A 23675-nucleotide genomic window follows, 5' to 3' on the forward strand; every position below is an offset into this window, starting at 1 on the left:
CTTCTTTCCGTAAGAAATATTATAGTTGGAAGATTTTCAAAAATAAGTGAATATTTAATCGCAATTTGTGAATTTATGAAGCCTGTGCCGGTTGAAAAATATTTTGATGTGGGGCGCCGTCCTCAAACAATCACATTGGCATGCTTTTCGCTGTAATAGCTACTGTAAATCGGACAGTGCAATTAGATTAACAAGAATTTAAGCTGTCAACCTATGTACCTCTACCTATGTACCTCTATACGTTTTTGCTAGGTAAAGCCCCTCAGCTCACTGGTCACCATAGCAACATCCATCTGTATCACGAGCTACAGCAGGTATACCTCACCTGTCACCCCCAAAGCCAATTCCTCATTTGGTCGCCTTTCTTTCCAGTTCACTGCTGCCAATGACTGGAACGAATTGCAAAAATCACTGAAGTTGGAGACTTATATCTCCCTCACTTTAAGCACCAGCTGTCAGAGCAGCTTAAGAAACAATGTTGCATCTTTTTTGGCATTGAATTCGTGTAAGGAATCTGACATCAGTAGATTTATAATCAAACACATTTATGAAGATTTTACACTATTATGGAGAGATGTACTGCTTGGATTCTTTACTGAGGATAGAAAGAAGTTGAAACTATTTTATGTAATTAATTTCATTATTCTTTTGACCAAATTTCATATTCACAAATGTACATTTACAAACAAAACATTTTATTACCTTGCAAAAATAAATTGAACATTATTTTAAGACAATTAAATACTCTGTTGTCAAAAAAGCTGTTAGATGATAAATGTGTGTACGCCCCTTAAGGTCATTTTGTAATGTGATATTGTACCCCTTAGCCCCGCCCCCAGCCCCGCCCCTTAGCCCAAATATCCTTTGTATATTCTTTATATATACTTGTTTTCCCCATGTACTTTTTGTATTGATTTGGTGTTAATAAAATAATAATAATACAAAATAATATATATATTGGATTTTATATAAGCTGATGTCCCTGGAACAGTGATCACGTCCGTGAAGATGTCCGAGTGGCGCAGGGGTCTAAGCCACTGCATCTCAGTACAAGACGCATCACTACAGTCCCTGGATCAAATCCAGGCTGTATCACATCCGGCCATGATTGGGAGTCCCCATAGGGCATCGTCCGGTGTTGGCCGGGGTCGGCCGTCATTGTAAATAAGTATTTGTTCTGACTTGCCTGGTTAAAAAATAAAGCGTAATGAAATACGTCACGGTGTAAACAGGGCAGGCCCGCTGACAACGCGGAACTAGTAGAGGATTCACGTGATTGTCAGTCGGACATGTTTCCCCAGCGGACAACTTGTCTGGACTGCTACGATGTATTCAGCAGGAACAGAGAGTTTGATCAAACAAGCCAGGTAAGACCCGGCAGTTAGCGGTGTTCAGAACAGAGTCAAGCCGGGGAAAGGACACTGTTCTCCGCCTGCTTCTGTCCGTCGTACCCCGCTGCTGTCATGTTGTTTGGTGTTAACTTGCTCTTGTCACTGCGCAACTAACAAACCGAGTTGCAAGGTACACTAAACAAAAATATAAACGCAACCATTTCAAAGATTTTAGTGAGTTACTAGAAGGAAATCAATCAATTTAAGTAAAATATTTTAGGCCCTAATCAATAGATGTCACATGACTGAGAATACAGATATGGATCTGTTGGTAACAGATACTTGAAAAAAAGGGGGAGGGGCGTGATTAAGAGAACCCGTCAGTCAGTATCTGTTGTGACCACAATTGTCCTCATGCAGCGCATCTCCTTCGTATGGAGTTGATCAGGCTGTTGATTGTGGAATGTTGTCCCACTCTTCAATATTACATAAAACAAATAAAATAATGGCTGTTTATTTATTTGATTTATTTCACCTTTATTTAACCAGGTAGGCTAGTTGAGAACAAGTTCTCATTTGCAACTGCGACCTGGCCAAGATAAAGCAAAGCAGTTCGACACATACAACAACACAGAGTTACACATGGAATAAACAAAACATACAGTCAATAATACAGTAGAACAAAATAAAACAAAGTCTATATACAGTGAGTGCAAATGAGGTAAGATAAGGGAGTTAAGACAATAAATAGGCCATGGTGGCGAAGTAATTACAATATAGCAATTAAACACTGGAATGGTAGATGTGCAGAAGATGAATGTGCAAGTAGAGATACTGGGGTGCAAAGGAGCAAGATAAATAAATACAGTATGGGCATGAGGTAGGTAGATAGATGGGCTGTTTACAGATGGGCTATGTACATGTGCAGTGATCTGTGAGCTGCTCTGACAGTTGGTGCTTAAAGCTAGTGAGGGAGGTAAGAGTCTCCAGCTTCAGAGATTTTTGCAATTCGTTCCAGTCATTGGCAGCAGAGAACTGGAAGGAAAGACGGCCAAAGGAGGTGTTGGCTTTGGGGTGACCAGTGAGATATACCTGCTGGAGCGCATGCTACGAGTGGGTGCTGCTATGGTGACCAGTGAGCTGTGAGAAGTTGCTGGATTTTTGCTGGGAACTGGAACACGCTGTCGTACACGTCGATCCAGAGCATCCCAAACATGCTCAGTGGGTGACATTTCTGATGAGTATGCAGGCCATGGAAGAACTGGGACATTTTCAGCTGCCAGGAATTGTGTTCATATCCTTACGACTTGGGGCCGTGCATTATCATGCTGAAACATGAGGTGATACATTTTGTCTACCGAGCGGTCTAAGGAACTGCATCTCAGTGCAAGAGGCATCACTACAGTCCCTGGTTTGAATCCAGGCTGTATCACATCCGGCTGTGATTGGGTGTCCCAAAGGGCAGCGCACAATTGGCCCAGCGTCGTCCGGGTTTGGCCTGGGTAGGCCGTCAGATGGTACCTCTCCCCATTGAGCTGTAGACTGTATCACGGTGATCTCCAGATGGTACCTCTCCCCATTGAGCTGTAGACTGCATCACGGTGACCTCCAAATGGTACCTCTATACAAATGAGATGAATAATGTAGGGTATGTAAACATTATATTAGGTAGCATTGTTTAAAGTGGCTAGTGATATATTTTACATCATTTCCCATCAATTCCCATAATTAAAGTGGCTGGAGTTGAGTCAGTGTGTTGGCAGCAGCCACTCAATGTTAGTGGTGGCTGTTTAACAGTCTGATGGCCTTGAGATAGAAACTGTTTTTCAGTCTCTCGGTCCCAGCTTTGATGCACCTGTACTGACCTCGCCTTCTGGATGATAGCGGGGTGAACAGGCAGTGGCTCGGGTGGTTGTTGTCCTTGATGATCTTTATGGCCTTCCTGTGACATCGGGTGGTGTAGGTGTCCTGAAGGGCAGGTAGTTTGCCCCCTGTGATGCGTTGTGCAGACCTCACTACCCTCTGGAGAGCCTTACGGTTGTGGGTGGAGCAGTTGCCGTACCAGGCGGTGATACAGCCCGACAGGATGCTCTCGATTGTGCGTCTGTAAAAGTTTGTGAGTGTTTTGGTGACAAGCCAATTTCTTCAGCCTCCTGAGGTTGAAGAGGCGCTGCTGCGCCTTCTTCACGACGCTGTCTGTGATGTGTACGCCGAGGAACTTAAAACTTACTACCCTCTCCACTACTGTTTCATCGATGTGGATAGGGGGGTGTTCCCTCTGCTGTTTCCTGAAGTCCACAATCATCTCCTTTGTTTTGTTGACGTTGAGTGTGAGGTTATTTTCCTGACACCACACTCCGAGGGCCCTCACTTCCTCCCTGTAGGCCGTCTCGTCGTTGTTGGTAATCAAGCCTACCACTGTTGTGTCGTCCGCAAACTTGATGATTGAGTTGGAGGCGTGCGTGGCCACGCAGTCGTGGGTGAACAGGGAGTACAGGAGAGGGCTCAGAACGCACCCTTGTGGGGCCCCAGTGTTGAGGATCAGCGGGGTGGAGATGTTGTTGTCTACCCTCACCACCTGGGGCCGTCAGGAAGTCCAGTACCCAGTTGCACAGGGCGGGGTCGAGACCCAGGGTCTCGAGCTTAATGACGAGCTTGGAGGGCACTATGGTGTTAAATGCCGAGCTGTAGTCGATGAACAGCATTCTCACATAGGTATTCCTCTTGTCCAGATGGGTTAGGGCAGTGTGCAGTGTGGTTGCGATTGCGTCGTCTGTGGACCTGTTGGGGCGGTAAGCAAATGGGAGTGGGTCTAGGGTGTCAGGTAGGGTGGAGGTGATATGGTCCTTGACTCGTCTCTCGAAGCACTTCATGATGACGGAAGTGAGAGCTACGGTAGTCATTTAGCTTAGTTACCTTAGCTTTCTTGGGAACATGAACAATGGTGGCTCTCTTGAAACATTTGGGAACAGCAGACTGGGATAAGGATTGATTGAATATGTCCGTAAACACACCAACCAGCTGGTCTGCGCATGCTCTGAGGACGCGGCTGGGGATGCCATCTGGGCCTGCAGCCTTGCGAGGGTTAACACGTTTACATGTTTTACTCACATCGGCTGCAGTGAAGGAGAGTCCGCAGGTTTTGGTAGCGGGCCGTGTCAGTGGCACTGTATTGTCCTCAAAGCGAGCAAAGTTGTTTAGTCTGTCTGGGAGCAAGACATCCTGGTCCGCGACAGGATGGTTTTCTTTTTGTAGACCCTGCCACATTCCTCTCGTGTCTGAGCTGTTGAATTGCGACTCTACTTTGTCTCTATACTGACGCTTAGCTTGTTTGATTGCCTTGCGGAGGGAATAGCTACACTGTTTGTATTCGGTCATGTTTCCGGTCACCTTGCCCTGATTAAAAGCAATGGTTCACTGTTTCAGTTTCGCGCGAATGCTGCCATCAATCCATGGTTTCTGGTTTGGGAATGTTTTAATAGACTGTGGGTACGACATCACCGATGCACTTGCTAATAAACTCGCTCACCGAATCAGCGTATTCGTCAATGTTGTTGTTTGACGCAATGCGGAACATATCCCAGTCCACGTGATCGAAGCAATCTTTAAGCGTGGAATCAGATTGGTCGGACCAGCATTGAACAGACCTGAGCGCGGGAGCTTCCTGTTTTAGTTTCTGTCTGTAGGCTGGGAGCAACAAAATGGAGTCGTGGTCAGTATTTCAAAAAGGAGGACGGGGGAGGGCCTTATATGCGTCGCGGAAGTTAGAATAACAATGATCCAGGGTTTTACCAGCCCTGGTTGCACAATTGATATTCTTATGATATTCACAATATCATATTCTTATCGGCAGACTCAGTTGCCTCGGTTTTTCTAATGACTGCCTTGCCTAGTTCTCCAACTACTTTGCAGACAGAGTTCAATGTGTCAAATCGGAGGGCATGTTGTCCAGTCCTCTGGCAGTCTCTCTGGGGGTGCCACAGGGTTCAAATCTCGGGCCGACTCTTTTCTCTGTATATATCAATAATGTTGCTCTTGCTGCGGGCGATTCCCTGATCCACCTCTACGCAGACGACACCATTCTGTATACTTCTGGCCCTTCCTTGGACACGGTGCTATCTAAACTCCAAACGAGCTTCAATGCCATACAACACTCCTTCCATGGCCTCCAACTGCTCTTAAACGCTAGTAAAACCAAATGCATGCTTTTCAACCGTTCTCTGCCTGCACCCGCACGCCCGACTAGCATCACCACCTTGGATGGTTCCGACCTAGAATATGTGGACATCTATAAGTACCTAGGTGTCTGGCTAGACTGTAAACTCTCCTTCCAGACTCATATCAAACATCTCCAATCCAAAATCAAATCTAGAATCGGCTTTCTATTTCGCAACAAAGCCTCCTTCACTCATGCCGCCAAACTTACCCTAGTAAAACTGACTATCCTACCGATCCTCGACTTTGGCGATGTCATCTACAAAATGGCTTCCAATACTCTACTCAGCAAACTGGATGCAGTTTATCACAGTGCCATCCGCTTTGTTACTAAAGCACCTTATACCACCCACCACTGCGACCTGTATGCTCTAGTCGGCTGGCCCTCGCTACATATTCGTCGCCAGACCCAATGGCTCCAGGTCATCTACAAGTCCATGCTGGTCACGATGGCAACATCCACCCGTAGCACGCGCTCCAGCAAGTGTATCGCACTGATCATCCCTAAAGCCAACACCTCATTTGGCCGCCTTTCCTTCCAGTTCTCTGCTGCCTGTGACTGGAACGAATTGCAAAAGTCGCTGAAGTTGGAGACTTTTATCTCCCTCACCAACTTTAAACATCTGCTATCAGAGCAGTGTTGTGGAAATTTCCTGTATTTACCAAATCATGAGAGCAAACCACACACAAGTCAGAGTTAGTTATCACAAAGTCCATCTTTAATTATATGAGCTCCATCACAACCCTGTGACTCTCAGATCAATTCAGTGTCTATAAATGAATTCTCTGAGAGTCCCTTACACATTGCAACTGAGATCCTTTATAGCAAAGACACACATAGCCAGACAGCATTGGCTATAAATTATCGTTCAGCTTTGTCTCCTAAACTATGTTCTTTTCTCAAACTCAGAACCATAAACCAATCCTCCATATCAACAGGCATATATCAAATCCATCCTATCTTGACAAGATCACAGAGACACATTGACTGGCACATAGACATTGTGGAGCCAAGAGATACACGCTTGAGCTCTCCCCTCTCTCCGGCCCAAATAACTTAGTCTTGACAGAGAACAGATACTGCAACCCCGCCACAGTATTATACAAAAATAACATTCTGATGAGAAGTAACTTACAAACATATGATGAATATAAAACATCTATGTTACCAACTAATTCTGATTATTCCCCAACAGCAGCTAACCGATCGCTGCAGCTGTACATAGTCCTTCTGTAAATAGCCCACCCAATTTACCTACCTCATCCCCATACTGTTTTTATTTATTTACTTTTCTGCTCTTTTGCACACCAGTATCTCTAACTGTACATGACCATCTGATAATTTATCACTCCAGTGTTAATCTGCTAAATTGTAATTATTCGCCTACCTCCTCATGCCTTTTGCACACAATGTATATAGACTCTTTAAAAAAAAAATGCTACTGTGTTATTGACTTGTTTATTGTTTACTCCATGTGTAACTCTGTGTTGCTGTCTGTTCACACTGCTATGCTTTATCTTGGCCAGGTCGCAGTTGTAAATGAGAATTTGTTCTCAACTAGCCTACCTGGTTAAATAAAGGTGATCTGGTCTACCTGGTTAAATAAAGGTGATCTGGTCTACCTGGTTAAATAAAGGTGATCTGGCCTACCTGGTTAAATATAGGTGATCTGGTCTACCTGGTTAAATATAGGTGATCTGGTCTACCTGGTTAAATAAAGGTGAACTGATCTACCTGGTTAAATAAAGGTGATCTGGTCTACCTGGTTAAATAAAGGTGATCTGGTCTACCTGGTTAAATAAAGGTGAAATAAATAAATAAATATGCTGATACAATTGAGGGAGTCTTGTTTTCAGATTAGCCTTGTTAAAATCCCCAGCTACAATTGAATGCAGCCTCGGGATATGTGGTTTCCAGTTTACATAGAGTCAAATGAAGTTTGTTCAGAGCCATCAATGTGTCTGCTTGGGGGGGAATATATGCGCGCTGTGATTATAATCGAAGAGAATTCTCTTGGTAGATAATGCGGTCGACATTTGATTGTGAGGAATTCTAAGTCAGGTGAACAGAAGGACTTGAGTTCCTGTATGTTGCTATGATCACACCACGTCTCGTTGGTGTGAAGGCACCCATGTGCCTTTACGCACGTAGATCAACAGAGAGTAGCTTGTAGTCGCCTTTACGCAGCTAACTTGCCAAATTATTCTGAAATTATAAAAAATAAAAAAAAGATTCGCTTGAAATGGGCGTGGTCTAATTGACTCAACAACCAACAAGTTTAGGTTTCTTAATAAATCAGAAAATAAACAGTTACAGTGCCTTGCGAAATTATTCGGCCCCCTTGAACTTTGCGACCTTTTGCCATATTTCAGGCTTCAAACATAAAGATATAAAACTGTATTTTTTTTGTGAAGAATCAACAACAAGTGGGACACAATCATGAAGTGGAACGACATTTATTGGATATTTCAAACTTTTTTAACAAATCACAAACTGAAAAATTGGGCGTGCAAAATTATTCAGCCCCTTAAGTTAATACTTTGTAGCGCCACCTTTTGCTGCGATTACAGCTGTAAGTCGCTTGGGGTATGTCTCTATCAGTTTTGCACATCGAGAGACTGACATTTTTTCCCATTCCTCCTTGCAAAACAGCTCGAGCTCAGTGAGGTTGGATGGAGAGCATTTGTGAACAGCAGTTTTCAGTTCTTTCCACAGATTCTCGATTGGATTCAGGTCTGGACTTTGACTTGGCCATTCTAACACCTGGATATGTTTATTTTTGAACCATTCCATTGTAGATTTTGCTTTATGTTTTGGATCATTGTCTTGTTGGAAGACAAATCTCCGTCCCAGTCTCAGGTCTTTTGCAGACTCCATCAGGTTTTCTTCCAGAATGGTCCTGTATTTGGCTCCATCCATCTTCCCATCAATTTTAACCATCTTCCCTGCCCCTGCTGAAGAAAAGCAGGCCCAAACCATGATGCTGCCACCACCATGTTTGACAGTGGGGATGGTGTGTTCAGCTGTGTTGCTTTAGCGCCAAACATAACGTTTTGCATTGTTGCCAAAAAGTTCAATTTTGGTTTCATCTGACCAGAGCACCTTCTTCCACATGTTTGGTGTGTCTCCCAGGTGGCTTGTGGCAAACTTTAAACAACACTTTTTATGGATATCTTTAAGAAATGGCTTTCTTCTTGCCACTCTTCCATAAAGGCCAGATTTGTGCAATATACGACTGATTGTTGTCCTATGGACAGAGTCTCCCACCTCAGCTGTAGATCTCTGCAGTTCATCCAGAGTGATCATGGGCCTCTTGGCTGCATCTCTGATCAGTCTTCTCCTTGTATGAGCTGAAAGTTTAGAGGGACGGCCAGGTCTTGGTAGATTTGCAGTGGTCTGATACTCCTTCCATTTCAATATTATCGCTTGCACAGTGCTCCTTGGGATGTTTAAAGCTTGGGAAATCTTTTTGTATCCAAATCCGGCTTTAAACTTCTTCACAACAGTATCTCGGACCTGCCTGGTGTGTTCCTTGTTCTTCTCTCTGCGCTTTTAACGGACCTCTGAGACTATCACAGTGCAGGTGCATTTATACGGAGACTTGATTACACACAGGTGGATTGTATTTATCATCATTAGTCATTTAGGTCAACATTGGATCATTCAGAGATCCTCACTGAACTTCTGGAGAGAGTTTGCTGCACTGAAAGTAAAGGGGCTGAATAATTTTGCACGCCCAATTTTTCAGTTTTTGATTTGTTAAAAAAGTTTGAAATATCCAATAAATGTCGTTCCACTTCATGATTGTGTCCCACTTGTTGTTGATTCTTCACAAAAAAAATACAGTTTTATATCTTTATGTTTGAAGCCTGAAATGTGGCAAAAGGTCGCAAAGTTCAAGGGGGCCGAATACTTTCGCAAGGCACTGTATTTCTGATAATCAAAGTTAGCTGGCTAACTCATTGACCCTGCCTTGTAGTACACCTCTCTGGAGTCGTTCACCACTGACCCGTAGATGCATGAAGGTGACGGCTGTGATGTTGTTTCCAGGGAGATCGGGGAGGAGGAGCTACAGAAGTTCTACTGCAGGATCACCAAGCAGCTGATGGGTAAAGAACACGGCCATGATGTCATCGACTCACTCCAGAGACTACACCTGATCATGGCCTCAACCAAGTACACTAGGAGGTACCCTACACCCTAAACCCTAACTGACTACACCTGATCATGGCCTCAACCAAGTACACTAGGAGGTACCCTACACCCTAAACCCTAAATGACTACACCTGATCATGGCCTCCACCTAGTACACTAGGAGGTACCCTACACCCTAAACCCTAACTGACTACACCTGATCATGGCCTCCACCTAGTACACTAGGAGGTACCCTAAACTCTACACCCTAAACCCTAACTGACTACACCTGATCATGGCCTCCACCAAGTACACTAGGAGGTACCCTACACCCTGACTGACTACACCTGATCATGGCATCAACCAAGTACACTAGGAGGTACCCTAAACCCTACACCCTAAACCCTAACTGACTACACCTGATCATGGCCTCAACCAAGTACACTAGGAGGTACCCTACACCCTAAACCCTAACTGACTACACATGATCATGGCCTCCACCTAGTACACTAGGAGGTACCCTACACCCTAAACCCTAACTGACTACACCTGATCATGGCCTCAACCAAGTACACTAGGAGGTACCCTAAACCCTACACCCTACACCCTAAACCCTAACTGACTACACCTGATCATGGCCTCCACCTAGTACACTAGGAGGTACCCTACACCCTAAACCCTAGCACCTAGTACAGTAAGACTGTGTGTCTCTCTGGTCCTGGAGAGGGTTGCAGGTGTTGGGCTGTCATATCTGTATAGAATGGAAGACCATAGTTGAATTTTCATGTGTTTAATAGCTGGGCTGAAACAAAAACCTGCACGCTTGCCTTCCCCATGGTATTGGGTGGTCTCAGTAGCGTGTTGTCATGGTAACCTGTGTATATGTGTTGTCCACAGGCTGCCAGTGGAGCTGCATCAGCGTCTGCTGTCGCTTTGTGTGTCTTCCTCTGTGGAGCAGCTGACTGTGTTGACCTCGGCAGTACTCAGAGAAACACTGCCCCCCTCTGGTCCGGGGCAGATCTACACCCTACATGACCACAGCCCTTTACCCAGTCATACTGCTGCTTTAATGCTGTCACAGGTACACATCCATACTGAATAGGCTAGTGGCAAGTCCCCCAAAATGTTGTTACCCGAGGTATAACAAACCCCAACCAGGTACACATCCATACTGAATAGGCTAGTGGCAAGTCCCCCAAAATGTTGTTACCCGAGGTATAACAAACCCCAACCAGGTACCCATCCATACTGAATAGGCTAGTGGCAAGTCCCCCAAAATGTTGTTACCCGAGGTTTAACAAACCCCAACCATGTTTTTCCATATGTCTAACATCTCCCATATATGAAATGGATGTGTCAAAATATTTGACTGTAATGGTGGTTAAATTGATAAATATTGTGACACACCCCCTTAACTCATTATTTTCGGTCGGCGTTCCATACACAACAGGTGATACTGTATGGATTCTTTCCAGGCAGGACCATACAGGAATGACTGAGAGAACATTTGACTCAGAAAGTTGTGTATTGAACAGCTACCATAAAGTGAAGTTTACATTCATCATAAATATTCATATTTGATATTTTAGCATATTGTATCTGTGTGTTTACAGGTCCAAAATGCGTTAAGATATTCTAATGCTGTTTGTTTGTGTATGTAGGGCAGACGACTGACTGCTTGTATTCCTAATTTGAGCAATATCAGAGCTTTTTACACAACCAACCGTTTCATATAAGGTTGGGCTTTGTTATACCTCGGGTAGAGGTCTCTCAAAACATAAAGCCCTTTTGAAGGATTGGCCACTAGCCTGAAACTCTCTGTCTATGTCTCTCTCTGTCTCTGTCTGTCTCTTTCTGTCTGTCTCTGTCTCTTTCTCTCTGTCTCTTTCTCTCTGTCTCTTTCTCTCTGTCTCTCTGTCTCTGTCTCTCTGTCTCTCTGTCTCTGTCTCTCTGTCTCTGTCTCTCTGTCTCTGTCTCTGTCTCTGTCTCTCTCTCTGTCTCTCTGTCTCTCTTTCTGTCTCTTTCTCTCTGTCTCTTTGTCTCTCTCTCTGTCTCTTTCTCTCTGTCTCTTTCTCTCTGTCTCTTTCTGTCTCTTTCTCTCTCTGTCTCTGTCTCTTTCTCTCTCTTTCTCTCTGTCTCTTTCTCTCTGTCTCTGTGTGTCTTTCTATCTGTCTCAGGCAGGGTCTAAAGAAGACCTGTCAGCTCTCTCCTCTCTCCTCCTTCGAAGTTTGGAGGGACGACCAGCAGGCATACTCTCTCACCTTCACACTCTGCCTCTTCTCAACACCATCATCACCTACTGCCCAGAGAGCCTTACTGAAGGTAAAACGGACACAGGCGTGTATCTGTGCGTGAGAAGAGCTTGCGATTATGTGATTCTCCCTTGTTGTGTGTGTCTGTCTGTAACAGTATAACTTTAAACCGTCCCCTCGCCCATACCCGGGCGCGAACCAGGGACTCTCTGCACACATCAATAACAGTCACCCACGAAGCATCGTTACCCATCGCTCCACAAAAGCCGCGGTCCTTGCAGAGCAAGGGGAACTACTTGTTGATTCTTCACAAAAAAATACAGTTTTATATCTTTATGTTTGAAGCCTGAAATGTGGCAAAAGGTCACAAAGTTCAAGGGGGCCGAATACTTTCGCAAGGCACTGTACTAACTACTGTGAGATGTGGTTGTCCCACCTAGCTATCTGAATATACTAACTACTGTAATATGTGGTTGTCTCACCTAGCTATCTGAAAATACTAACTACTGTCATATGTGGTTGTCCACCTAGCTATCTGAATATACTAACTACTGTGATATGTGGTTGTCCCACCTAGCTATCTGAATATACTAACTACTGTGATATGTGGTTGTCCACCTAGCTATCTGAATATACTAACTACTGTAATATGTGGTTGTCTCACCTAGCTATCTGAATATACTAACTACTGTGATATGTGGTTGTCTCACCTAGCTATCTGAATATACTAACTACTGTGATATGTGGTTGTCTCACCTAGCTATCTGAATATACTAACTACTGTAATATGTGGTTGTCTCACCTAGCTATCTGAATATACTAACTACTGTGATATGTGGTTGTCTCACCTAGCTATCTGAATATACTAACTACTGTAATATGTGGTTGTCCACCTAGCTATCTGAATATACTAACTACTGTAATATGTGGTTGTCTTAACATGTTAATGTAACTGTAAGTCTCTCTGGATAAGAACGTCTGCTAACTGACTAAAGTGTGTGTGTGTGTGTGTGTGTAGATCATGTGACCCTGCTCAGTAAGAGGCTTGTCGATTGGCTGCGCTACGCCAGCGTTCAGCAGGGAGGTGTGGCTTCGTCAGGAGGGTTTTTCACTGGCCCTCGAATACGTCAGGTGACCTCTAATAAACCAATCAAATCACTGCATATGTTTACATGCAGAACTGTAATGAAACATCTGGATGTTCTGAATGTCTTTTCTAAATGGTGTGTGTGTGTGTGTGTGTGTGTGTGTGTAGCCGGGGCCGGTGGTGGAGCTGGACGGCTGTGTGTGTGGTGATTTCTTCACGGTGCTGTGTGTCAGCCAAGCCTTCTCAGACGACCAATGGATGAACCTCTACAGTTTCTCTCTGCTACGCCATTGGCTGATCACATACCACAATGTAACGGATGGCAACAACAGCACAGACGCAGGTGTGTGTGGGGGGGGGGTTCCATTGAGATGTGTGGATGGGAGGTTATATTAGGTTGTACCTCTGGTCTGCCAGCTCAGTCTCTCCTTCTTCCATGGTAAGGTGTCTAGCTGACTGATTGGCTGACTGGTTGGCTGGCTAGCCGACTGACTCACATACTGGCTGACTGTGTGCTGGCTGACTGTTTACTGGCTGGCTGGCTGACTGTGTGCTGGCTGACTGACTGACTGTACTGGCTGTCTAGCTGACTAATTGGCTGTCTAGCTGACTGATTGGCAGACTGATTAGCTGGCTGGCTGACTGACTACAGGCTGACTGGCTGACTACTGGCTGGCTGGCTGACTGGCTGGCTGACTACTGGCTGGCTGGCTGGCTGACTACTGACTGGCTGGCTGACTACTGGCAGGCTGACTACTGGCTGGCTGTCCAGCTGACTGATTGGCAGACTGATTAGCCGGCTGGCTGGCTGACTACAGGCTGGCTGACTACTGGCTGGCTGACTACAGGCTGGCTGGCTGACTACTGGCTGGCTGGCTGGCTGACTACTGGTTGGCTGACTACTGACTGGCTGACTACTGGCTGGCTAACTGTACTGGCTGGCTGACTACTGGCTGGCTGACTACTGGCTGGCTGGCTGACTACTGACTGTACTGGCTGGCTGACGGCTGGCTGGCTGACTACTGACTGGCTGACTACTGGCTGGCTGGCTGGCTGACTACTGGTTGGCTGGCTGACTACTGGCTGACTACTGGCTGGCTGGCTGGCTACTGGCTGGCTGACTACTGACTGGATGACTGCTGGCTGGCTGACTACTGGCCGGCTGACTACTGGCCGGCTGACTACTGGCTGGCTGACTACTGGCCGGCTGACTACTGGCCGGCTGACTACTGACTGGCTGACTTTACTGGCTGACTGGCTGACTACTGACTGGCTGACTTTACTGGCTGGCTGGCTGACTACTGACTGGCTGACTACTGGCCGGCTGACTACTGGCCGGCTGACTACTGGCCGGCAGGCTGACTATTGGCCGGCAGGCTGACTACTGGCCGGCAGGCTGACTACTGGCCGGCAGGCTGACTACTGGCCGGCTGACTACTGACTGGCTGACTTTACTGGCTGGCTGGCTGACTACTGACTGGCTGACTTTACTGGCTGGCTGGCTGACTACTGACTGGCTGACTACTGACTGGCTGACTACTGGCCGGCTGACTACTGGCCGGCTGACTACTGGCCGGCAGGCTGACTACTGGCCGGCTGACTACTGACTGGCTGACTGTACTGGCTGGCTGACTACTGACTGGCTGACTACAGGCTGGCTGACTGTACAGGCTGGATGACTACTGGCTGGCTGACTACTGGCTGGCTGACTACTGGCTGGCTGACTACTGGCCGGCTGACTACTGGCCGGCAGACTACTGACTGGCTGACTTTACTGGCTGGCTGGCTGACTACTGGCTGGCTGACTACTGGCTGGCTGACTACTGGCTGGCTGACTACTGGCCGGCTGACTACTGGCCGGCCGACTACTGGCCGGCAGACTACTGACTGGCTGACTTTACTGGCTGGCTGGCTGACTACTGACTGGCTGACTACTGACTGGCTGACTACTGGCTGGCTGACTACTGGCTGGCTGACTACAGGCTGGCTGACTACTGGCCGGCTGACTACTGGCCGGCTGACCACTGGCCGGCTGACTACTGGCCGGCTGACTACTGGCCGGCTGACTACTGGCCGGCTGACTACTGACTGGCTGACTTTACTGGCTGGCTGGCTGACTACTGACTGGCTGACTACTGACTGGCTGACTACTGGCTGGCTGACTACTGGCTGGCTTACTACTGACTGGCAGGCTGACTACTGATTGGCAGGCTGACTACTGACTGGCAGGCTGACTACTGACTGGCAGGCTGACTACTGACTGGCAGGCTGACTACTGGCCGGCTGACTACTGGCCGGCTGACTACTGGCCGGCTGACTACTGGCCGGCTGACTACTGGCTGGCTGACTACTGGCTGGCTGACTGTACAGGCTGGCTGACTACAGGCTGGCTGACTACAGGCTGGCTGACTACTGGCCGGCTGACTACTGGCCGGCTGACTACTGGCCGGCTGACTACTGGCCGGCTGACTACTGGCTGGCTGACTACTGGCTGGCTGACTGTACAGGCTGGCTGACTACAGGCTGGCTGACTACAGGCTGGCTGACTACTGGCTGGCTGACTACAGGCTGGCTGGCTGACTACTGGCTGGCTGACTACTGGCTGTCTGACTCTCTATTAGATGGCTCAAACCTTCAGCCTACCTGTCTCTTCAAATCAACTATTTGCATGTAAACATGTCATGGATCTGTTCCATTGGTGTTATGCTCATCTTAGTGTGTTGCTTTAACTGGTCAGTCCACCCCTGACCTCTAACCCTTGACCTCTCTGTGGCCCCAGATGACAGGTCGGAGGTGGACGGCTCTGTGGTTTCCATGGTATCAGCCACGTCGTCCTCCAGCAGACTCCTTCCTCCTAAAGAACGTCTGAGAGAGAAGAGTTTCCAGTACTGCCAACGCCTCATAGAACAGAGTGACCGCAGTATGTACCCTACACCCTAACCCCTACACTACTGCCTCATAGAACAGAGTGACCCCAATATGTACTCTATACCCTAACCCCTACACTACTGCCTCATAGAACAGAGTGACCGCAGTATGTACCCTACACCCTAACCCCTACACTACTGCCTTATAGAACAGAGTGACCGCAGTATGCACCCTACACCCTAACCCCTACACTACTGCCTTATAGAACAGAGTGACCGTAGTATGCACCCTACACCCTAACCCCTACACTACTGCCTCATAGAATAGTGACCGCAGTATGCAGCCTAACCCCTACACTACTGCCTCATAGAACAGAGTGACCCCAATATGTACCCTACACCCTAACTCCTACACTACTGCCTCATAGAACAGAGTGGCTGCAGTATGTACCCTACACCCTAACTCCTACACTACTGCCTCATAGAACAGAGTGGCTGCAGTATGTACCCTACACCCTAACTCCTACACTACTGCCTCATAGAACAGAGTGGCTGAAGTATGTACCCTACCCCCTAACCATCCAGTTGATGGTTTGGGATCAAAAGGACTCACTTAAACATCTAAAACCTGATAGAAAATTGAGAAATGATGATGACCCAGTATGGACGCTAACCCCTACACTACAGTATAGACCCTAACCCCTACACTACAGTATGGACCCTAACCCCTACACTACAGCGTGGACCCTAACCCCTACACTACAGCGTGGACCCTAACCCCTACACTACAGTATAGACCCTAACCCCTACACTACAGTATGGACCCTAACCCCTACACTACAGCATGGACCCTAACCCCTACACTACAGCGTGGACCCTAACCCCTACACTACAGCGTGGACCCTAACCCCTACACTACAGTATAGACCCTAACCCCTACACTACAGTATGGACCCTAACCCCTACACTACAGTATGGACCCTACACTACAGCGTGGACCCTAACCCCTACACTACAGCGTGGACCCTAACCCCTACACTACAGTATGGACCCTAACCCCTACACTACAGTATGGACCCTAACCCCTACACTACAGCATGGACCCTAACCCCTACACTACAGTATGGACCCTAACCCCTACACTACAGCGTGGACCCTAACCCCTACACTACAGTATGGACCCTAACCCCTACACTACAGCATGGACCCTAACCCCTACACTACAGCATGGACCCTAACCCCTACACTACAGCATGGACCCTAACCCCTACACTACAGCATGGACCCTAACCCCTACACTACAGCATGGACCCTAACCCCTACACTACAGTATGGACCCTAACCCCTACACTACAGCATGGACCCTAACCCCTACACTACATCATGGACCCTAACCCCTACACTACAGCATGGACCCTAACCCCTACACTACAGTATGGACCCTACACTACAGTATGGACCCTACACTACAGTATGGACCCTAACCCCTACACTACAGTATGGACCCTAACCCCTACACTACAGCATGGACCCTAACCCCTACACTACAGCATGGACCCTAACCCCTACACTACAGTATGGACCCTACACTACAGTATGGACCCTACACTACAGTATGGACCCTAACCCCTACACTACAGCATGGACCCTAACCCCTACACTACAGTATGGACCCTAACCCCTACACTACAGCATGGACCCTAACCCCTACACTACATCATGGACCCTAACCCCTACACTACAGCATGGACCCTAACCCCTACACTACAGTATGGACCCTACACTACAGTATGGACCCTACACTACAGTATGGACCCTAACCCCTACACTACAGTATGGACCCTAACCCCTACACTACAGCATGGACCCTAACCCCTACACTACAGCATGGACCCTAACCCCTACACTACAGTATGGACCCTACACTACAGTATGGACCCTACACTACAGTATGGACCCTAACCCCTACACTACAGCATGGACCCTAACCCCTACACTACAGTATGGACCCTAACCCCTACACTACAGCATGGACCCTAACCCCTACACTACAGTATGGACCCTAACCCCTACACTACAGCGTGGACCCTAACCCCTACACTACAGTATGGACCCTAACCCCTACACTACAGCATGGACCCTAACCCCTACACTACAGCATGGACCCTAACCCCTACACTACAGTATGGACCCTACACTACAGTATGGACCCTACACTACAGCATGGACCCTAACCCCTACACTACAGCATGGACCCTAACCCCTACACTACAGTATGGACCCTAACCCCTACACTACAGTATGGACCCTAACCCCTACACTACAGTATGGACCCTAACCCCTACACTACAGTATGGACCCTAACCCCTACACTACAGTATGGACCCTAACCCCTACACTACAGTATGGACCCTAACCCCTACACTACAGTATGGACCCTACACTACAGCATGGACCCTACACTACAGTATGGACCCTAACCCCTACACTACAGTATGGACCCTAACCCCTACACTACAGTATGGACCCTAACCCCTACACTACAGTATGGACCCTACACTACAGTATGGACCCTAACCCCTACACTACAGTATGGACCCTAACCCCTACACTACAGTATGGACCCTAACCCCTACACTACAGCATGGACCCTAACCCCTACACTACAGTATGGACCCTACACTACAGCATGGACCCTAACCCCTACACTACAGTATGGACCCTACACTACAGTATGGACCCTAACCCCTACACTACAGTATGGACCCTAACCCCTACACTACAGCATGGACCCTAACCCCTACACTACAGTATGGACCCTAACCCCTACACTACAGCATGGACCCTAACCCCTACACTACAGTATGGACCCTACACTACAGTATGGACCCTAACCCCTACACTACAGTATGGACCCTAACCCCTACACTACAGTATGGACCCTAACCCCTACACTACAGTATGGACCCTAACCCCTACACTACAGTATGGACCCTACACTACAGTATGGACCCTAACCCCTACACTACAGTATGGACCCTACACTACAGTATGGACCCTAACCCCTACACTACAGTATGGACCCTAACCCCTACACTACAGCATGGACCCTAACCCCTACACTACAGCGTGGACCCTAACCCCTACACTACAGTATGGACCCTAACCCCTACACTACAGTATGGACCCTAACCCCTACACTACAGCATGGACCCTAACCCCTACACTACAGCAGGGACCCTAACCCCTACACTACAGCATGGACCCTAACCCCTACACTACAGCATGGACCCTAACCCCTACACTACAGCATGGACCCTAACCCCTACACTACAGCATGGACCCTAACCCCTACACTACAGTATGGACCCTAACCCCTACACTACAGTATGGACCCTAACCCCTACACTACAGTATGGACCCTAACCCCTACACTACAGCATGGACCCTAACCCCTACACGACTTTGACATATATTTGTTACAAATCGGTCCCCAAAATGTTTTGTGTCCCTGTGTTGAATCTGTGAATCCCAGTGTCCCTGTGTTGAATCTGTGAATCCCAGTGTCCCTGTGTTGAATCTGTAAATCCCAGTGTCCCTGTGTTGAATCTGTGAATCCCAGTGTCCCTGTGTTGAATCTGTGAATCCCAGTGTCCCTGTGTTGAATCTGTAAATCCCAGGGTCCCTGTGTTGAACAGTAAATCCCAGTGTCCCTGTGTTGAATCTGTAAATCCCAGTGTTGAATCTGTAAATCCCAGTGTCCCTGTGTTGAATCTGTAAATCCCTGTGTTGAATCTGTGAATCCCAGTGTCCCAGTGTTGAATCTGTAAATCCCAGTGTCCCTGTGTTGAATCTGTAAGTCCCTGTGTTGAACAGTAAATCCCAGTGTCCCTGTGTTGAATCTGTAAATCCCAGTGTTGAATCTGTAAATCCCAGTGTCCCTGTGTTGAATCTGTAAATCCCTGTGTTGAATCTGTGAATCCCAGGGTCCCTGTGTTGAATCTGTAAATCCCTGTGTTGAATCTGTGAATCCCAGGGTCCCTGTGTTGAATCTGTAAATTCCAGTGTCCCCGTGTTTAATCTGTGAATCCCAGTGTCCCTGTGTTGAATCTGTAAATTCCAGTGTCCCCGTGTTTAATCTGTGAATCCCAGTGTCCCTGTGTTGAATCTGTGAATCCCAGGGTCCCTGTGTTGAACAGTAAAGACTGTTTTCTTCTGTTTCAGAGGCGCTGAAGAGAACAGACACAGAGCTACAGAAAGCAGTGAGCTACAACTTGTCCCCTACAATCACACACAGTTATACTGCTGTAGTAACCCTGTCATACTGCTGTAGTAACCCTGTCCCCTACAATCACACAGTCATACTGCTGTAGTAACCCTGTCATACTGCTGTAGTAACCCTGTCATACTGCTGTAGTAACCCTGTCATACTGCTGTAGTAACCCTGTCATACTGCTGTAGTAACCCTGTCATACTGCTGTAGTAACCCTGTCATACTGCTGTAGTAACCCTGTCATACTGCTGTAGTAACCCTGTTATACTGCTGTAGTAACCCTGTCATACTGCTGTAGTAACCCTGTCCTCTCTCTGCGTGCGTGTGTGTGTGTGTGTGTGTGTGTGTGTGTCAGTGCTTGGTGGAGGCGGTGCGTATCCTGGACGGGGTGTGTGTGGAGGATGCAGGGTGTGTGTATCGTGCGTTCCCGTGTGTTAAGTCACTGTTCGGCCGTCTGAACTCTGACCTGTCCTGCAGCAGAGTCCTGCTGCCCATCGCTCAGTTCTACCTGAACCACGGTGAGGAGGTGTGTGTGTGCACGTGTGGAGGATAGAGCTAGTGTGTACTTACTGTGTTTGTGTGTGTGTGTGTGTGTGTGTGTGTGTGTGTAGGGGAGACTGCAGCGGTGGACAGTGAGTGTGTGTGGAGGTGTGTGTTTGGTGTTCTCCCAGCAGAGTGTTTCAACGACCCCTATCTGGCCCACGAGACGCTGTCCTTCATCAGAGCCAATCAGCTGCAGCTCCACTCCTCTGTACCACTGTACACACACTACTTCCCTAGCCTGCTCAAGGTAACACACACTACTTCCCTAGCCTGCTCAAGGTAACACACACTACTTCCCTAGCCTGCTCAAGGTAACATACATTACTTCCCTAGCCTGCTCAAGGTAACACACACTACTTCCCTAGCCTGCTCAAGGTAACACACACTACTTCCCTAGCCTGCTCAAGGTAACACACACTACTTCCCTAGCCTGCTCAAGGTAACACACACTACTTCCCTAGCCTGCTCAAGGTAACACACACTACTTCCCTAGCCTGCTCAAGGTAACACACACCCCATTATAACACTCTAGGCACATTATTGGCCCACCGTATTAACGTGTCTGGCTACCGGACACCTTTCAGTCTCTGATGTTTGTAGTTCTGATCTTTTTTACCACTCTTCAGATCTGCTCTTTTGCCAATAATTGGGGAAAGATCAGAATTGGTCTGCCTGTGTAAACGCAGCCTCTGTATACCTTCTAGTCTGACTGCAGTATGTGTTCTACACTGAACTAAAATAGAAACGCATCATGCAGCAATTTATAAGATTTGACTGAGTTACAGTTCATAGAAGGAAATCAGTCAATTTAAATGAATTCATTAGGCCCTAATCTATGGATTTCACATGTCTGGGCAGGGGCGGGCATAGGCCAGGCCCAGCCAATCAGAAGGAGTTTTTCCCCACAAAAGGGCTTAATTACGGACAGAAATACTCTTCAGTTTCATCAACTATCCGGGTGGTTCATAAGGAGAGAACACATAGTTGGAGAGAAATAACTATCCGGGTGGTTCATAAGAAGAGAACACATAGTCAACATAGTTGGAGAGAAATAACTATCCGGGTGGTTCATAAGGAGAGAACACATAGTCAACATAGTTGGAGAGAAATAACTATCCGGGTGGTTCATAAGGAGAGAACACATAGTCAACATAGTTGGAGAGAAATAACTATCCGGGTGGTTCATAAGGAGAGAACACATAGTCAACATAGTTGGAGAGAAATAACTATCCTGGTGGTTCATAAGGAGAGAACACATAGTCAACATAGTTGGAGAGAAATAACTATCCTGGTGGTTCATAAGGAGAGAACACATAGTCAACATAGTTGGAGAGAAATAACTATCCTGGTGGTTCATAAGGAGAGAACACATAGTCAACATAGTTGGAGAGAAATAACTATCCTGGTGGTTCATAAAATTGGAGAGAAATAAGTTTTTTGTGGACATTTCTGGGATATTTTATTTCAGCTCATGAAACATGGGATCAACACTTTATTTTTGTTCAGTATAGTTTCTAGTCTGGCATCTAACGCTGGGTTCTAGTCTGGTATCTGACGCTGGGTTCTAGTCTGGTATCTGACGCCGGGTTCTAGTTTCTAGTCTGGTATCTGACGCTGGGTTCTAGTCTGGTATCTGACGCTGGGTTCTAGTCTGGTATCTGACGCCGGGTTCTAGTTTCTAGTCTGGTATCTGACGCTGGGTTCTAGGTTCTAGTCTGGTATCTGACGCCGGGTTCTAGTTTCTAGTCTGGTATCTGACGCTGGGTTCTGGTCTGGTATCTGACGCTGGGTTCTAGTCTGGTATCTGACGCTGGGTTCTAGTCTGGTATCTGACGCCGGGTTCTAGTTTCTGGTCTGGTATCTGACACTGGGTTCTAGTCTGGTATCTGACGCAGGGTTCTAGGTTCTAGTCTGGTATCTGACGCCAGGTTCTAGTTTCTGGTCTGGTATCTGACGCTGGGTTCTAGTTTCTAGTCTGGCATCTAACGCTGGGTTCTAGTCTGGTATCTGACGCAGGGTTCTAGTTTCTAGTCTGGTATCTGACGCAGGGTTCTAGGTTCTAGTCTGGTATCTGACGCCGGGTTCTAGTTTCTGGTCTGGTATCTGACGCTGGGTTCTAGTCTGGTATCTGACGCTGGGTTCTAGGTTCTAGTCTGGTATCTGACGCCAGGTTCTAGTTTCTGGTCTGGTATCTGACGCTGGGTTCTAGTTTCTAGTCTGGTATCTGACGCCGGGTTCTAGTTTCTGGTCTGGTATCTGACGCTGGGTTCTAGTCTGGTATCTGACGCTGGGTTCTAGGTTCTAGTCTGGTATCTGACGCCGGGTTCTAGTTTCTGGTCTGGTATGTGATGCAGGGTTCTAGTTTCTAGTCTGGTATCTGACGCTGGGTTCTAGTTTCTAGTCTGGTATCTGACGCTGGGTTCTAGTTTCTAGTCTGGTATCTGACGCTGGGATCTAGTCTGGTATCTGACACTGGGTTCTAGTCTGGTATCTGACGCCGGGTTCTAGTTTCTAGTCTGGTATCTGACGCCGGGTTCTTGTAGTTATTAGTTCCTAGCGTGGAACAGTCCAGGTCTTTTATCTGACTATGTGTTGTGTTGTAGTTCCTAGCGTGGGACAGTCCAGGCCTGGTATCTGACTATGTGTTGTGTTGTAGTTCCTAGCGTGGGACAGTCCAGGCCTGGTATCTGACTATGTGATGTGTTGTATTTCCTAGCGTGGGACAGTCCAGGCCTGGTATCTGACTATGTGTTGTAGTTCCTAGCGTGGGACAGTCCAGGCCAGGTATCTGACTATGTGATGTGTTGTATTTCCTAGCGTGGGACAGTCCAGGCCTGGTATCTGACTATGTGTTGTAGTTCCTAGCGTGGGACAGTCCAGGCCTGGTATCTGACTATGTATTTTAGTTCCTAGCGTGGGACAGTCCAGGCCAGGTATCTAACTATGTGTTGTGTTGTAGTTCCTAGCGTGGG

General features: G+C 47.3%; 1 protein-coding gene across 4 annotated transcripts in view; it reads left to right on the forward strand.

The window, feature by feature from the left end:
• The first annotated feature begins 1042 nt into the window (after positions 1 to 1042).
• LOC110513632 (adaptor related protein complex 5 subunit zeta 1) overlaps positions 1043 to 23675 on the forward strand; it is a 35841-nt gene continuing 13208 nt past the window's right edge. The window contains exons 1-11 of one of the 4 annotated variants that reach the window (XM_036972277.1): positions 1043 to 1367; positions 9598 to 9735; positions 10579 to 10762; positions 11859 to 12003; positions 12952 to 13064; positions 13189 to 13363; positions 15800 to 15940; positions 20112 to 20149; positions 20516 to 20678; positions 20772 to 20921; positions 20986 to 21014. In XM_036972277.1, the coding sequence (XP_036828172.1) occupies positions 1327 to 1367; positions 9598 to 9735; positions 10579 to 10762; positions 11859 to 12003; positions 12952 to 13064; positions 13189 to 13363; positions 15800 to 15940; positions 20112 to 20149; positions 20516 to 20678; positions 20772 to 20921; positions 20986 to 21014 (1317 nt within the window). In that variant the 5' untranslated portion in view covers positions 1043 to 1326. Of the gene's footprint in view, positions 1368 to 9597; positions 9736 to 10140; positions 10263 to 10578; positions 10763 to 11858; positions 12004 to 12951; positions 13065 to 13188; positions 13364 to 15799; positions 15941 to 20111; positions 20150 to 20515; positions 20679 to 20771; positions 20951 to 20985; positions 21015 to 23675 lie in introns of those variants that run through there. The other 3 variants (XM_036972276.1, XM_036972278.1, XM_036972279.1) reach the window with 3 other exon arrangements.

This window comes from Oncorhynchus mykiss, unplaced genomic scaffold (assembly GCF_013265735.2).
Source record: "Oncorhynchus mykiss isolate Arlee unplaced genomic scaffold, USDA_OmykA_1.1 un_scaffold_130, whole genome shotgun sequence".
NCBI lineage: Eukaryota > Metazoa > Chordata > Actinopteri > Salmoniformes > Salmonidae > Oncorhynchus > Oncorhynchus mykiss.